The following is a 16,593-nucleotide window of genomic DNA, read 5'->3' as shown; positions in this document are numbered from 1 at the left end:
AGTCCTATGATTTTCAAAATCTTTCCCCTTGACTTGTTTTCAAGTTCAGGTGTTTTTTGATATCAAATCTGTTAAATTTTTGCCTTTTTTCCCCCCAGTCCTTTGTTTTTGGCCTAATATGTCTGTCTCATGGAGTCATTGATTTCTCCTTGATCTAGTCTAATTTTTTCAGAAAGCGTATTTGTTCTCCTTCCAGTTTTTTTCCTCTAGGACTTTTTTCATTATTTTTTTGTCTTCATTTCTTCTCAGTATCCATGCAGTCCTTGTGTACAATCCATTTTTTACCCCCTTTGGAACTTATGTTAGCAAATTATTCTCTATTTTTAGGAACAGATTAAGAATTGCAATCACTTTTTTTTTTAACTGGTTAGTGTTTTCTTTGGTTTACTCATCTCTCCAGCATTAGTTTCTGAACTGGGGCTTTGTGCTATGCCCATACTTTGCCTCCTGTTGCACTTTAGGATAGGGTGGTTAGGTTTCTGCACTAAATTCCCTCTACTTGCCAGAGTTAGGTCCTGCCTTCCATCCTGAGGTTAAGAACACTGAATCTCCAGGCTTCTCAGGATGGCATTAGGGACCTCAAGGCCCCTGGACATGGGCTGAGTCCCAGTATGAATAGTGTCTAAGCCTATAGCTCTCCAGGGCTTGCTTACAAAGTCCTCATTCTAGGACTTTCTGTTCATTGTGACCATTTTGGGGGAGCTCTCTCTTCTGCTCTTAGTTCTCTGGTGACACAGAGCCTTGCAAGGTACTCTCACCTTGTGTTTAAGCTAGAAGACATTCTGGTCTTACTATGGGGGTCCTTTCCCATGCCTGTGGGGCTTTCCCATGGCTGTGGGGCTTCTGGAAGTTCTGGGATAGGAGATAGCACCTATTTTAGTTTTTCCTGGAGTTCTTGATCATTATTCAGTCTGGTACAAACTTAAGGGTTTTCCTGGAGTAGGTATGTGGATGCTAGGTGGGCTGCCTCCCAGTTCCAAGCACACACTTAGCTGGAAGTTCTAAGTGATTTGTCACACCTCCCTAGTGGCTAGCACCAGGACTAAAACCCAGGACTCCCAACCTTCAGCTAAGAGATCCTTCTCCTGGAAAGAGCTGCTGGGAGTTGGAGAGGGGCTGTAAATAATGGCTGTGCAAGGCCCGGTTGGGGCACCTCCCTCTCTGGACCAGGGCTAGGAGGTGGGGGTGGGGACAGCAGCAGGGCCATCAGTAAAATTGAGTGCTATATAAATACACAGCTGTCTCCATAGAGGAGGGTGGGGACAGGGTGGCGCCCTAGCTATTTATAGCCTGGGGCCAGACTGACTTCACAGAGAGGGAGTCCCAAGATGGGAATTTATAAACAGCCTGACAGCTGATCCCATCACTTCTTAGGGTGCCAAAAGTCCAAAGGACCACAAACCAATGGGGAGGGTGTGGCCTTTGGGGAGATCCACTGACAGGTACTACAGGAAAAGAGCCTGGACAGGGAGTGTCGAACCCTGCAGTTGACTTGCAGCAAACCATTTTTGGGACCAGTAAACAGCCCAAGCCAAGCCAAGCTAGTCCCACAACCCAGGCTAGGAAGGCTGATGACCCCCTAACCAACTCAAAAACCATAATGTTTGTAAATGACTTCATAGACTATCTCATTTGATCCTTGACTTTCTTAGATCAGTTTCCTCTGTCCCTGTATATACAATACACGGAGGTACTGACATAGAGTTCTGAACCTCTGGTGTATCCTGAAAATCCCAAAAGAAGTCTGAACCTCTTAGCATCCTCCCGCTAGAACCCAGAAATATCTGGTGGCTTGCCCAAGAGCGCATTGCAATGCACCCACTTATTCATTCTGGAATCAGGGACTGGGAGGGGATGGATGGGAAGTATGCTGCTGTTGAGGTCCTTGGTGCTGGAGAAGGGAACTGTCCAATGCTGATGAAAATGAAATTTGCCATGTGTTACTTTTACCAGCTGTCTGGCTGAAGGGATAAAGAGGGAGAACCAGCAGGGAGAAACTCAGTGGAAGGGAACCCGAGCTCCTGCATATGCTCTGGAGCTCCCTGTGGGCTCCAGGAACTAGAAAGGAGCATCTTGATATAGTTCTTAGGACAGTTCCTGGCTTGGGTCCTGGAAGATTTTCAATAGGCGAACAGTGACATCTACTGGCAAGTTATGAGCCTGCAGTCCTGGTTCTTTAGATAAGAGTTTGAGCCCTTTTCTTGGGAAGGAGTGTTCCACTAGTGGATTAACATCTGTATCTGAAAGAACTCTGGACTGGGAGCAGGGAAGTTGGTTCTTGCCCTGGGAATGTCACCAATTCCCATGTGTAGCCATGAACAGATTTCCTTCTCTCCAGCCTTTCCCTCTCTTCCATATCATTCATTCATTCCATTAGAAAGCATGCATTAAGTACGTACTGTATTACAGTATTACACTAGGCTCTAGGAATACAGAGACAAAAAAAATGAAGCATTATCTGCTTTCAAGGAACATATGCTCTATTAGGAAGGGGCAGGAAACAATATGAACAGACATATAAATACAAAACTTTATACTAAGTAATGGGAGCACAGTAGGGACATTTGCAGTTGGGGAGAATCAGAATAGGTCTCATGTCAGAAGTGGGTTAAGTAGTTTCCAAGATTCCCTCCAGCTTTGCAATTCTAGCCTTTAGAAGCTGAAACAACCATCTGGCACTGGATATAGGCCATCCTGTTCTGATTTCCTTTAAGTGAATCTTGTCTTCCCTGTTAGACTGGAGGCTTCTGGGGTCAACAACTTTGGTTGTTTGTCTTGTGTCCTATGGAGTGAGGGATTGGTTCCAGGATGGGGCGGCCCTTCTCTAAAGCAATGCCAGTGGACCTCACTGGGCTACCGGAGCTGGGGCATCTCCCTCCGGCTGGGTCTGTCGGTGCAAGGCTGGGGCCCCAGAGGACATAAATTGCAGTTCAGTGTGGAGGTTGGCGCTGGGGTTGCTGGCACTGCCCACACGTCCAGCCAAAGGACAGACCTTATGGAAGGCCTTGCGGAAATTGGCTCCCAGGAAGGCGTAAAGCACAGGGTTGAGGGAAGAATTACTGTAGGACATGCAGTGTGCCCAGATCTTCACCTTGTAGGCAGCAAAGTCACGTTGAAATCCAGGGCTAAAGGTCTGGAGTAGGATGTAAAGCTGGATGGGGCCCCAGCACACAGCAAAGAGCAGCACAATAGCAGCTACCAGACGGGAAACCTTAGCCCTCATGGCCTCTGAACGTTCTGCTAGCAGCTGCACCTGAGCCAGAGGAGAAAAGGTGGAAGAAGGGAAGGGAACAGTGGGAGGATAGATGGAAGAAGGAAGGGATGAAGAAAACAGATGGAAAGAAAGATAGATATAGGGGATGGATGAAGGAAGGAGGAATGGAGGAAATGGTTGGAAGAAAGAATAGAAGGATAGAAGTGAAGGATGGAAGAAAGGAGGGATGGATAGAGGGGATGGAGGAAGGAAGGAGATAGATGGAAGGAGGAATAGAAAAATAGAGGGAAAGATGAAAGAAGAGATGGATGGAAGAAGAAAAGGATAAGTATAAAAGGTGAAAGAAGGAAGGGATGTATAAATGAGATGGTGGAAAAGTGGAAGGATAGGTAAAGGACATAGAAGGAGGAGTGAAAGGAAGTTAGAAGGAAGAGTAGGAGAAGGGGAAAAGGAGAGATAAAGAGGAGATGGGTAGAAGGAGAGAGGGGTGGATCAAGAAAAGAAGAGAGTTTGGGGTAAAAAGAATGGCATAGATAGAAATAGAAAAGATGGAAAAAGAAGTGGAAAGTAAGGATGGATAGAGGAAAATGGAAAGAGGGAGAGATGGAGAGAAGAATGGAGAGATAGGGAAGGTGAATGGAAGGAGGGATAGAAAAAAGAATAAAAACAGGGATGAATGAAAGGAGGAACATAAAGAAAAAAGATGGAAGGAGAGAGTAATAATGAGAATAGATGGATAGAAAGATGGGAGGAGAGAGGATGAAAGAAGGATAGAGAGAGGGAAGGAAAGATTGAAGGAAGGAAAAGGAAAGAGATCAGGGATAATAGGAGGATGGAAGAAAGGAAGAAGGATGGAGAGGACAAATGGGGAAAAAAAGGGAGGAAGTGAGAAACAGAGAAAGAAAATAAGAGAGAGATCACGGAGGCTGTTATACAGATCTACTATCTATGCTGGCTCCTTCCCTCTTCCACTCTCCTCTTCCCCGCCGCCCTCCCCCCCGACTCTCTCCATCCAGAGGATGTCATACAAGGATGGAGGATCAATTGTAGGACTGAAAATGTTTAACATGAAGAAGAGATGACTTGGAGAGAGATATGTGAGCTGTCCTTATGTTTTAAGAGCCATCTTGGGGACTGTCCTCATAAACCTGTCCCATTTGTCTCTAAGGGAAGAACTAAGGCCAGAAGGTGTGAGTTGCAGAGACACATTCCCAGCTTAATTCCAAATTTTCCAGTAATGGCTAATATGACCTTCTCTTTAAGGCTTCTATCTAATGAGAACGCCTATCCCTAAAACTCATTCCACTTTTGACCATCACTTACAGTTAGAACGGATGAACATTTGTTAGGGACCTTCTTGAGGGGTCACAAGTGGATGCTTGTTGCCTTTTGTGGGCTAGGCTCTCTATAGAGTTGGAAACTCTTTTCAGTTCAGATCCTGTGATCCTTCCTCCTTCCCCACTCAGCTCCTTCTCTAAATGTCTAGGGTGAAAATGTGTTATACATGAGGAGATCGGTGTCTCTTGCCTTCTAAAAGGCATTTCCCTAGAGCTTCCCAGAGCCCTAACTGTTTCCTGAACATTCTTGGCCACATTGGAACCCCAGGTTGGGGGAGAGGGAGAATGTGGCTAATAATGATAATAATAATAATGACTGCACTGTAAGATTTACAAAGTGCTTTACAAATATTGTATGTTTTTATCAACTCTGAGAGGGAAGTGCTTTTATTATCCCCATTTTACAAATGAAGTAACAGAGAGGATAAGTCAGATTTTCAGAGTCAATAGCTAATGAGTGTGGAAAGCAGAATCTAACTTCAGGTCTCCTTCACCCCACGTCCTGTGCTCTATCCACTGCACCATCTAGCCATTGTTCAGGGGATAGTCCAACTGAGGCAGAGTCTGCTTCCCAGTGATTTAAGAGAAAATGAGGGTCAGGAATCTGACCTTCTCATACTGGAATAGCTTCTATGGGACTGTTGCTAATGAGAATAACTGGTTTTTCTTTCTTTCTTTTTTCCCCCCTGAGGCATTTGAGGTTAACTGACTTGCCCAAGGTCACACAGCAAGTGTCTGAGGTCAGATTTGAAGTCAAGTCCTCCTGACTTCAGGACTGGTGCTCTATCCACTGCATCACCTAGCTGTCCCTGGCTTTTTTTAAAATTACTCCAGATCCCCAGAATCTCAGTATTGGAAGGGAGTTCAGAAGCGATCCAGCCTTCTATTTCTGAACAGAAGTGCCCTCAGTGATCTCCCTGACAAACAGCCTTTGCCTGAAGGCGGGGTGCCCTAGCTGACTGAGAACGAGGCTGGGAGTAAGGAAGACCAGGGTTTGAACATTGTCTCTGACATCACTAGCAAGTCCAGGCCATTTGTAAAATGACTGACTTAGAAGACAGAGTTTCTCCCTAGTCTAATACTGTGATCCTAGACGAACTCTGATAATGGGGAATTTATCACTTTATCAAGAGGGAAGTTCATTTTACTGCTTCAATAATATCCTGGGCCTGTTTTGGAGTCAGAAGCCTCAGGCTCTACTACTTGAATATGTCACCTCTGGGGCAGTTTCCTTTGATTTCTCAGGCTCCTGAAATTCCCCATTGTACCTTCCAGAGGGCCTTGCTGAGGGCAGGGCTGCCCCTCCTGCCCCTGCTTTCTTCTCCCCACCACCCCAGGAGGGCAGGGCTGTGTGGGACTGGAGGGAGGGCCGGCACACCTGGTAGTTATTGTCAGCTACTGGCTCCACAGTGGGCCGTCCCATCTGGTACAGCATGGCGGCATAGCAGACGCACAGAGTCAGCAGAGGCAGCAGATAGACGGCCAGGAAGTTGTACAGGATGAAGGCGCGCTCGTGGGTCACCGATGGGAACACCTCGATGCAGTATGTCTGCGGCCCAAACCAGTAGCCCTCAGTGAGGCGGTTGTACATGGGCACAGGTATGGACACCAGGAAGGACCCTGAGATGGGGACAGATCAGCCCTTTCCGTAAGTGTCCCCCTTTCTCTCTCCATCCTTCCAGCCCAAAGGATGGAGGCTGCCTTTCCCTTCAGGGACACGAGGCAGGATCTTGAGTTCTTTGTCATTTTACAGATGAGGAAATTAGGCTCAGAAAAGGGAAGTCACTTTGTCCAAAGTCACACAGTTAGTGATTTTGCTCCAAACCCAAGAAGCAATGAAAGAATATTGGGAATATCTGAATCTGAATAATGGTTATCAGTGAAAATTCTGGGATCCTGAGCCCCTGAATCAGCTCTAGTGGGAGCTAGGACCTTAGGAACTGATTCACATCAGGCAAGACCAGAATCACCAACTGAGATGCTTCCAGGCACTTTGCTCAGGCCTCTGATGATCTGTCTCTACCCTCTCCCCAAAATAAAGCCCAGTAGCCCCAGACAACCCAATGACTTCTGGAATCAGCCTCCCTAAGGCCCCAAGCACTCACCAACCCAGATGCCCAGGCTCACAGCAAAGGCCAGTCGCAGGGTACGGTAGCGCAGGGAGCGGAGGGGGAACACCGTGACGTACCAGCGGTCCACACTCATGGCTGTCAAGGTAACACAAGTGGCCTGGACAGACACCTAGAAAAAGCAGGAGTGACCCAGTCCCCCCACCTCAAGTCTTTTTCTTCCTGCTCTCCTTCTGCCCTATCCCACGTCAAGCCATCACAGAATCTTCCAGTCTTGGAAAAGACCTCAGAGATGGCCCCTCTACAGCATCTCAGACAAGTGTTTGTCACATTTCTGCTTTGAGTTCCAAAGAACAGGATCCTAATACTTCCTAAGAGGGTTTTCCCACTTTGGGATAGTTCTTTTAAAATTGTATTATTATTATTAATTTTTAAATAGTGTTGGATTACTTGCTGTCTGGGGAAGGGAGTTGGAGGAAGGGAGGGAAAAAATGGAACAAAAGGATTTGCAAGGGTGAATGTTGAAAACTTTGCATGTATTTTAAAAATAAAAACTATTATTAAAAATTTTTTAAGAAAAAAATTTAAATACTATTTTATTTTTCCCTCAATTGCTAGCTAATTCTTATCCCTAATTCCTGCTCTCCCTTGGCTGTGTTACTCTCTAATACTTTTCTCATTTCTTTGTCATTATCCTTCAGCCCTCCATCCCAACTTCCATTCTCCCAGGCCTCAATTTCCCTCTCTGTCCCAGCCCTCCCCAGCCCCACTTCTTGGCTATGGACCCCATCTTTCCTACTTTCATTTCCCCCTTCTTCTAAGTCCAAGTCTGAGGTGTCTCTCCCTAGGTTAAACACTCCCTGCCTCCCAGCCATTTCATTATATGTCATCTATATTCACTCTGAACCCCACCCCCTCAGTTTCATGCAGTCTTCCCTTAGTCATGCCTTCCTCTGGCACCTCCTGTGCCCCCAGGTCTAGAGGAAAAGGAAGGAAGGAAACAAACATTTATTAAGCACCTGCTGTATTTCAGCTCTTTCTAAATACCATCATTTGATCCTCAGTATACTGCAGGTACAGGGGTCCTCAAACTTTTTAAATAGGGGCCAGTTCACTGTCCCTCAGACTGTTGGAGGGCCGGACTATAGTAAAAACAAAAACTTTGTTTTGTGGGCCTTTAAATAAAGAAACTTCATAACCCTGGGTGAGGGGGATAAACGTTCTCAGCTGCCACATCTGGCCCACGGGCCGTAGTTTGAGGACCCCTGCGAGGTAGGTGCTATTATTATTCCCAGTTTATAGTTGAAGAAACTGAGGCTTTCAACTGCTTAATAACTTGCCTAGAATCACAAAACTAGTAAGTATCTGAGGCAGGATTTGAATTCAGATCTTCCTCATTCCAGGTCCAGTGCTCATCCACTATGTTATCTAGATTCTGTTTTTAGAGCAAGAGTGGTCTCAGTTTCCCTTCAATCACCTTTTCAAAATTCTTAAGTTTTTGAGAGATCTGGGACTGGGGCAATCTGGATCTAAAGTATCTCATTCTGTTCTGGAATGGAGTCCCTGGAGACGCCTCCTATGGAGACCTGAACCTCAAATACTCCCTGTCCCTGCAGGAGAGAGCAGCTCCTATTCTTGGACTGGGAATATCAAGGAAAAAAGAAAGGCCCAAGGACAGCAAAATGGCTATTCAGCATGCCTTCAAGTTATTATTAATCTACTTATGTGATGCTTGAGGTGGAAGGGGCCAGGCCTCCCAGGCAAGTTGCCCACCAGCCCACTACCGAACCCTTTATTCAAGGAACAGAAAAACAGTAAAAAAGGCTTGCTCATGGTCACACAACGAATAAGCAGACCAAGACTTCACGCTCAAATCCAGCACATTTCTCTATTGCTCCAAACAGGGCAAGAAGGCACTGACAATAGAGACAGAGACTGAAACATGGAGAGACACAGGAGGCAGGGAGAGACACCAAACAAGAGGCAGAGACAGTGAGAAAGAAAAGAAGCTGAAGTCTGGATCCAAAAAAGTGGCATGGAGGAAGAGAGAGGAAGGAAACGGGGCAGAAGTAGGTTCCTACTGAGCACAAAAGTACACATAATTCTGTAGGTGCTCCATGCATTGAACTAAACTGAGCAAGAGAAGGAAGGGAGAGGGGCCCAGAGAGGGAGAGTCAAGGGGAAACAAGAGAGAAAAGAGGGAAATGGAGCAGAAAGAGAAGGTGAGGACTCTCCTACAGGAGAGAAAGAGACAGGGAACCCAAGAATACAAAGGAGAGAAGGAAAAAGGGAGAGAGAGGTGGAGGAAGGAGGGAGAAAAGGTGGGGGGGGAGAGAGAGAGAGAGAGAGAGAGAGAGAGAGAGAGAGAGAGAGAGAGAAGGAGAAAGAAGAGAAGAAGAAATGAATGATATAAGAATTGAAAAGAGAGATTGAAGAAGAGAGAGAGAAAGAAGAGAAGAAGGAGAAGGAAGAGGAGAAGAAGGAGAAGGGAATAATATGAGAATTGAAGAGAGAAAGAGAGGCAGAGAAAGAAAGGGATAAAATGAAAAGAAGAAAGAGAAAAAAAGACAGAGCTCTAAGAAAAGGAGACAGAGAATAGGGAGGTCCACAAGGAGAGAAGGAAACAATAATAGGAGATAAGCAGATAGGAGGCAAAGGGAAAATGGAAGGCTGGGGGAAAGGGACAGTCAAAGGGAGCCTAAAGGAAAGAGATGAAGAGACAAGGAATGTTCAAGGGGGACTGAAAAATCACTCAAGTGATCTAGGGAAAGAGACAGACTAGGGGTGACAGAGAGATAGATTGACAGACAGGAAAGGCAGAAGAAAAACAAGAAGAGGATGACAATAAGAGGATACAAATAGGGAGAGAAAGGTAAAAAGGTGGAAGCAGACACAAGAGAAGGAGAAACAAGACAAAGGAAAAAAAGGAGGAAAGCAATATAGAGACCATGAAAAAGAAGAAAAACAGAATAAGGGAAGGTGGAGGGAGAAACAGGCAATGAGAAATGGCCACAGAAAGAGAGCAAAGAGGTGGAGATTAAAGGAAGAAAAACAGAAAGAGCTGGAGAGGAGAGGGGAGGAATAGGGCCATGGGCAATTTGAGGACAGTCTGGGCAGGGTTGCTCGGCAGCCCCCTCCTCTGCACAGGGACATCCCACCAACCCTTCCTCACCTGCTGGATGTAGCTGACAAACTTACACATGAATTCTCCAAAGACCCAGCTGGGAAGGGGATAGAGCATAGCTGTGAAGGGCACGCAACAAACCAGGAAGATGATATCTGTGGCTGCCAAGTTGGCTAGAGTGGAGGGAGACGGAATAGGTTGGGGAAGACAGGTAAGCTGAAGCACAAATTTGGTTCAAATTCTCATCGTACCTCCTTCCACCAAAAAAACATACTGCCAACAAAAGATCCAGATCTTCCCTGCCTCCCCTCCCCCCAAACTCTGTTTTGATCAGAACTTAATTCATTAGCTAGAAAGGACTTCCAGAATTTATCTCATTCCCCCCATCAATGCCCTTCTTTTCAAGATCCTGCCAAACCCTCCCAGGAAGGAGAGACAGTGTCCCTTTTCTAGCATGGGCTAAGTAATGAGATTTCTCTGTTTTCTTTGAAGCCCACGTTTCTCCTATTAAATTCCAAGAATCTGGATCACATATAGGGACCAGGTATTTTCACCCACCACCAACTTTCTTTTCCCAGTCTCAGAGCACTGGTTTCGGTGCCCTGAACCCTCTAGCCAGGTCCTTAGTTCCACAAAGGAGTCCCAGAATCCATTATCATCCCCAGTCCAGTGCAAAAGGAGCCCTTTAATCAGAAGATTGTAGGATTGATTTAGATTTAGAGTTAGAGTTAAAATAGATTTTGCAACACAGAGCACAGATATCAGATTTGGGGGGAGACTTCCAATCCAAACCCTTTATTCAACAAACAGAAAAACAGTAAAAAGGCTTGCCCATGGTCACACAGCGAATAAGTAGAGCAAGACTTCACGCTCAGATCCAGCACACTCTCTATTCATTACTGTAGCCTGAGAGTGTCTTTTCCCCATCCCCATCTCATATACCTAGAGGGCTGAAAGGACTTCAGGAGGTTGACTCCTGCCCAGTGTACGCCCCTCTCCCACAAATGACAGCCAGCACCCTTCCGGACACCTCCGAAGCATCCACTTCCCCACACAAGCTGCTGCGCTTTTGGACAGCTCCACTGGCTAAGATGTTTTCCCTTATATTCAACAAGAGATTGACTTTTCTGTGCCTTCCCTTCTAGTTCTCTCTTCTGCCACCAAGATGATGCTGGATTTCCTCTTTTTGGTCTATTTTTCCCAGTTAGTTTCCCCTCCTAAAATAGAGCCCCAGAACCGTGCACCCGCAAAACTACATATTTCAGATTGAGTGGAGGCGGATGGACTTGAATGAATTCTCTTTCGAATCCCCATTCTCCACCCCCAGCCCCCCAGTCCCAGGGTTAAACAGCTCGAGGATATGGGAATCTGGAACCTGTACCCTCCCTTCTCCCCTAGACAGTCCCGTTCCGCTGCGGGGGAAATGGGGGGGGGAGGGGGCGCGGAATCTGAACGAACTTAAGTAGGGAAGCGCCCCTTTCCCTTGAGGGCGAGCTGCCGGCTTCAGTGATGGGCAAAGTCAAGGGGGTGGGGATGGAGGAGGCATACGGTGTGCCCGCAGAAGATCCTCTCCGAGTCACTTGGGATAGGAGCAGAGGGGAGAAGAGCATCCCTCTGACCCAGTAGGGGGGCGGGGTTCCTCTACCGGCTCACCGATGTAGAAGTTGGTGACGGTCCTCATCTGTTTGTGCTTTGAGATCACGTAGATGACCAGCGAGTTGCCCGCCAAGCCCACTACCAGGAGGGCAGCGAAGAAGAGTGGTACCAGCCAAGCGTCTACCAGGCGCGGAGGTCCGGAGCGCCCCGAGCTGTTGGCACAGCCGCTCCCAGCTCCAACCCCTTGACAGGAGGACTGGTTCAGAGCCGGAAAGGAGGCATTGACCTCCGACCCCGGCCTTGGTCCCCCAGACTGTTTCATGGTCCCGGCCTTTTCCCCCTCCTCCTTCCAAGAGACCTTCCCGTATTGCTGTCACAAGAGCGAGATGGAAGTAGAGGGAAGGGCACCCTTGGAGACCCGGGGTGGGGGGGAAGAGAGGGAGACCCCAGGCTGAGGCAGGACTGGACCCTGCCGAGCAGGTGGGGACAGGAGCTCCCCTTCTCTTCCCTACTGTCTCTGTATGTGTCACTTCGGTCCGGGGTGGGGAGCGCGGGGACCTCGGGCTGCTGCTCGGCCAGCCAGAGGCACTGGAACGGCCAGATCCACGCTGCAACCTCTCTGGCTTCGTCAGCAATCTGCAGTGAACCCCCAGCAGCCCTTTATATTACTCCGCGTTCCCCCTCCTATCTCCCTCTTCCCTCACTCCCCACCTTCTCCTCCTCCCCTCTCCCCTCCCTTCACCATCTTCCCTTCCTTCCTTCTCTCCATCTCCCTCTCCCCTCTTCTTCATCTCCTGCCTCCAAACGGACCCAAATTCTGCGTCCAAGAGGTGAACCCGAATTGGAACCTGCCGCTGAAGGACATTGAATATATTCTAGAATGGTCACAGGCCTCAGAGGCTCACCTCCCCGATCCATAGTCTCTTCCAGCGACAAAGAGCCCCTACGTGAGCTTCTGGTGGAAAGCTGCAAGTGGTAGCTAATTCTTCCTTTTACTGAGCTTCAATCTTTGCTCCAACTTCCACCCACTGCTGCTGGTTTTGCCCTCTGGAGCCAAGCAGAACAAGTTCAGTCCCTTTCCCCATGGCAGCTTCACAAGTGGAAACAGTATAACCTTACTTCTTGAATCATAGAAAGTTGTAGCTGGAAGGAACCTTAAACCACAGCAAGTTCCGGCTGGAGGGAGCCTTAGATATAAGCTACTCAACCCTTTCCACTATAAAAGGATTTTGGACTGCTTTTTGTCTTCATTTGGCAGTCACTTCCCTAGTAAATCTATTCATTATTATTTTTTAAAATTAAGTTTCACCATGGAGATTGTGTCTGACAAGCACATAATACTTCCAGACTGACAATAATCAGTAGTGTTATAGTATTATACATATATAGTATTATACAGTAGTTTATTCTGGTAGAACTCCATCTCTCTTTTGTGATGGAGATTGATTTGATGATCTCTTCTGCTCTCAAGAACTTTCCCTGCCAACCCTTGCATTCTGACTCCAGATCTTCCACTGATCCCCACTTCATTGTCAAGCTTCCACAAATAGCCAGGATGCTTATATTTTCCCCATGTGTTCCCTTTTCCAAATCCTGATCCTAACACACACACACACACACACACACACACACACACACACACACACACGATCCTAATCTTTTCTGTTGCATTTCACACTGTTGACCATGCAATCTTTTATGTATTTTCTTCTCCTCTGAAGAGTTCTTTTCTTTTCTTAAAGTAATACTTTAAAGTGTTCATTGAATATATTTGAATCACGACTCTTCTCTTCAGTGAAACCAGTCACAACCCCACCATACTTTGACAATCTGCGAATTGCTGCAGCTGGAATGAGTGGTCTGTTGTCTTTTTGGCAGTTTCCTGTCTGCACTGTACAAACATCTGGCAATCTCAATTAACCTTTGAGCAAGACCAAGACCTTGGTCATCAGACTGGACTTCAAGGTTAGAGTTTCCATGACTTTCGACAGCTAGGTTTGTCTGATTTCCTTAGATCATGTGGCTACTGCAACCCCCAAAAGAAATGGCAATGCAGACATACATGGTAGGAACAATATTTTGTCCTCCCTGCCTTGTAAATTAAGCAAGTTTTCCCTAAAAAAGATGTCATACCAGCTTTATAGGCTTGATTGGCTTAGGGGACTAAATGGTTCTGCTTATTGACTTGACTTCTTGGTTTCTCAATGCAAATAAGCCTCAAGGTGCTGGCTAATGTCAAACCCTGATGAGCAATTCAGAGACAGAGAAGCTTTGATTAGCTGGGTCAGGTCTCATGATGTTCTGGGGCCAGCATGACTCAGGGTAGTGTCTTGATAGTTTATGATTGATTTTGGATTGAAATAAGACATTTGCAGGTAATTCAAAGGTTATCTCTTTATCTTATATATTCAACAAAAATATGCACTGAGGACATCTGGACTATTTATGTTGGTGCCTTATCACTTTGTTATACTTTAAGATTTCATAAGAGTAGGACCATATTTAATCTAATTTTTGTATGTCCCTCAGTGCCAACTACAATGTGGTCCTGTACACAGAGACACTCTATAACTGGTTGTTGAATGAATGAATTGGCGAAAATCCATTGTCTTTTCTCAGATTCCACCTTCTTCCTCCACTCTTTCACCAGCCCATTTGCTCAGAAGTGAAGCATCAGCATCTGTAGTCAGAGACTGGAGTCTGCAAATTATAGCCTATGGAGCTAGACTTTGAATTCTGGCAAAATGTTATTTTATTTTTACAAAAATTTTTACAAATTTTGAATATCTTTTAAAAATAACAGTCATTTTCAGATATTACTACCAGCTTATAGCCTCTCTATGCCCCCAAATTGGTTTTGCCCTTGTGACGAAAAAAGAAAGAAAAGAGAAAGAAAAATTGTTGAGAAAGCAATCAAAACAGTGAAAATATCTGATAATGGATATCAACATTGCATAGTCCTCTACCACTGGGGAGAAGAGAAAGCGATTTCATTATCTGTCTTCTCAGACTATGATGTCTTGCTGGCTAGAAATTATTTAGAAAAGGAAACAACAGTCACAAAAAGCCAGCAGGGTTTCATCAAGAATAGGTCACGCCAGACTGACTAATGTCCCTTTTTTGGGAGCAGCCTTACTAGGCTGGAAAAACAGGGCAACTTTGTAAATGTAATTTGTTTAGACTGAACAAAACATTTGACGTAATCAGTTATGATGAACTATCATAGGGACAAATGTAAATTGTTACACTAGGGTTAAAAAATCAATCTCACAAATAAAAGATGAGGGAAATATTACTATCTATCACTACTAGATACAAGTTTTTCTGGAAAAGATCTTAAGGTCTCAGGGTACCACAAACCCAATGAGCTGACAATGACAGTGACAATGAGTTAGCAGATATAGAAGTCAAAAAGGCTAATGTGTTCTTGAGTTGTGGCATAAAAAACCATATAGTCCAAGAAGAGAGAAATGAAAATTCTATTATAGTCTGTTGTGGATGTGCCCCCATCAAGAGTATCATGTTTAGTTCAGAACACCACAGTTTAAGAAGGTTTTTATTATTATTATTATAGCTTTTTATTTACAAGATATATGCATGGGTAATTTTTTCAGCATTGCCCCTTGCAAAACCTTCTGTTCCAATTTTTCCCCTCCTTCCCCCCATCCTCTCCCCCAGATGGCAGGTAGACCAATACATGCAAAATATGTTAAAGTATATGTTAAATACAATATATGTATACACATCCATATAGTTGTTTTGCTGCACATGAAAAATCAGACTTAGAAATTAGGTAAAATTAACATGAGAAGGAAATAAAAAATGCAAGCAGACAAAAACAGAGGGAGTGGAAATGCTATGTTGTGATTCACATTCATTTCCCTGAGTTCTTTTGCTGGGTGTAGCTGGATCTCTTCATTATTGAACAAATGGAAGTGATTTGGTTCATCTCATGGTTGAAGAGAGCCACGTCCATCAGAATTGATCATCTATAGTATTGTTGTTGAAGTGTATAATAATCTCCTGGTCCTGCTCATCTCACTCAGCATCAGTTCATGTAAATCTCTCCAGGCCTCTCTGAAATCATCCTGCTGGTCATTTTAAGAAGAGTTTTTATAAGAGTGTTTAGAGGAGGGTGATAGGATAGTGAAACCTTTGAGAATTGATTAAAGGAATTGGAGATATTTAGTTTAAGGAGACAACAATAGCTCTTCAAGTTTTTGAAAGATTCTTTTGGGTTTTTTGGTAAACTTTAAATTGATTTTAAACTTAAATACAAAATATAAACAGAAAAATAACATTTCTATGTACACAGCAGAACACAAGAGAGGATCCAATATAGAGCAACAAATTTTCATTTCAAGAAAACCTATATAAGAAATATTACTTATTATTTTCAAAGCTACCCAGCTTTTCTTTGCTTCGTTGTAAATTTTCTTTTGTTCTCTGTTGTGTACTTCTTTATTTTTTCCCTTCCCTCCCCCTAGCATCCTAAAGAAGACTACAATTAAACATATTTATGTATGTGTGTGTATGTTCACACATCTAGATATTTATAAACTTCCACGTATACACTCAAACACATATGTAATATACATATTTCTACTTGCCATTTCTTTCTCTGAGAGTGAATAGCATTTTCTCTCATGGATCCTGAAGGATTGTTTTATAGAAGAGATATTAGCTTTATCCAGCTGGATCCCAAGATGCAGAGCCCAGAACAATGGGAGAAAGCTGAAGAGGCAGAATTAGGTTTGACATAAGGAAGAACTTCCCAACAATTAACAAAGTGGTATAGATTGCCTAGGGGGATTGATATCTCACTGCAGGTCTTCAGGCAGGGGCTAGATAACCACTGCTTAGTGATATTGTACAGGCAATGCCTTTTTAGGTATGAATTGAACTAGATAGGCTTTGATGTCCCTTCTCACACAGATTCCTTTTTTTTCCCCTTGGCTAAAGTTACCCAGATTTTAAGGCATATAATCACAAAGGGAAAATGGAATACAAAGTGGCCAAATTTTTGCTAGGATTCAGACCTAGCGTTTTTTTGTGCTAGAGACACAGAAAATCTCTGTGGCTCATATGTAGAACAGGGTGGTTCAAATTTACTAGGTTATCTTAATGAAACTAAAGACCATGGGTAGATAGAGCTTTTGAGTCTGCTGTGTTTGGTCTAGCCTGAGAAAAATCATTTTGGAGATCCCATTCTAACATAGATCCTCCTCAGAACTCAATACCAGGACCAAATAC

General features: G+C 44.8%; 1 protein-coding gene across 1 annotated transcript; it reads right to left on the bottom strand.

The window, feature by feature from the left end:
* Window positions 1-2,454: 2,454 nt before the first annotated feature.
* KISS1R (KISS1 receptor) lies at window positions 2,455-11,980 on the bottom strand. The gene is made up of 5 exons (XM_051972131.1): window positions 11,398-11,980; window positions 9,793-9,917; window positions 6,657-6,792; window positions 5,930-6,171; window positions 2,455-3,253 (listed from the first exon to the last, which is right to left on the bottom strand). Exons 1-5 carry the CDS (start codon window positions 11,660-11,662, stop codon window positions 2,846-2,848), a joined length of 1,176 nt encoding a protein of 391 aa, XP_051828091.1. The 5' UTR covers window positions 11,663-11,980; the 3' UTR covers window positions 2,455-2,845.
* Between the last annotated feature and the right edge of the window lie 4,613 nt (window positions 11,981-16,593).

This window comes from Antechinus flavipes, chromosome 1 (genome assembly GCF_016432865.1).
Source record: "Antechinus flavipes isolate AdamAnt ecotype Samford, QLD, Australia chromosome 1, AdamAnt_v2, whole genome shotgun sequence".
Taxonomy (NCBI): domain Eukaryota; kingdom Metazoa; phylum Chordata; class Mammalia; order Dasyuromorphia; family Dasyuridae; genus Antechinus; species Antechinus flavipes.
This window is presented reverse-complemented; position numbering and strand designations above follow the sequence as displayed.

Coding starts and splice junctions, on each gene's coding strand:
- KISS1R (XM_051972131.1), bottom strand. CDS start 11,662: ATGAAACAGTCTGGGGGACCAAGGCCGGGGTCGGAGGTCAATGCCTCC. Junction 9,918..11,397: donor CGTCACCAACTTCTACATCG/GTGAGCCGGTAG, acceptor CCTCCACTCTAG/CCAACTTGGCAGCCACAGAT. Junction 3,254..5,929: donor TAGCTGACAATAACTACCAG/GTGTGCCGGCCC, acceptor CCTCTGGCTCAG/GTGCAGCTGCTAGCAGAACG.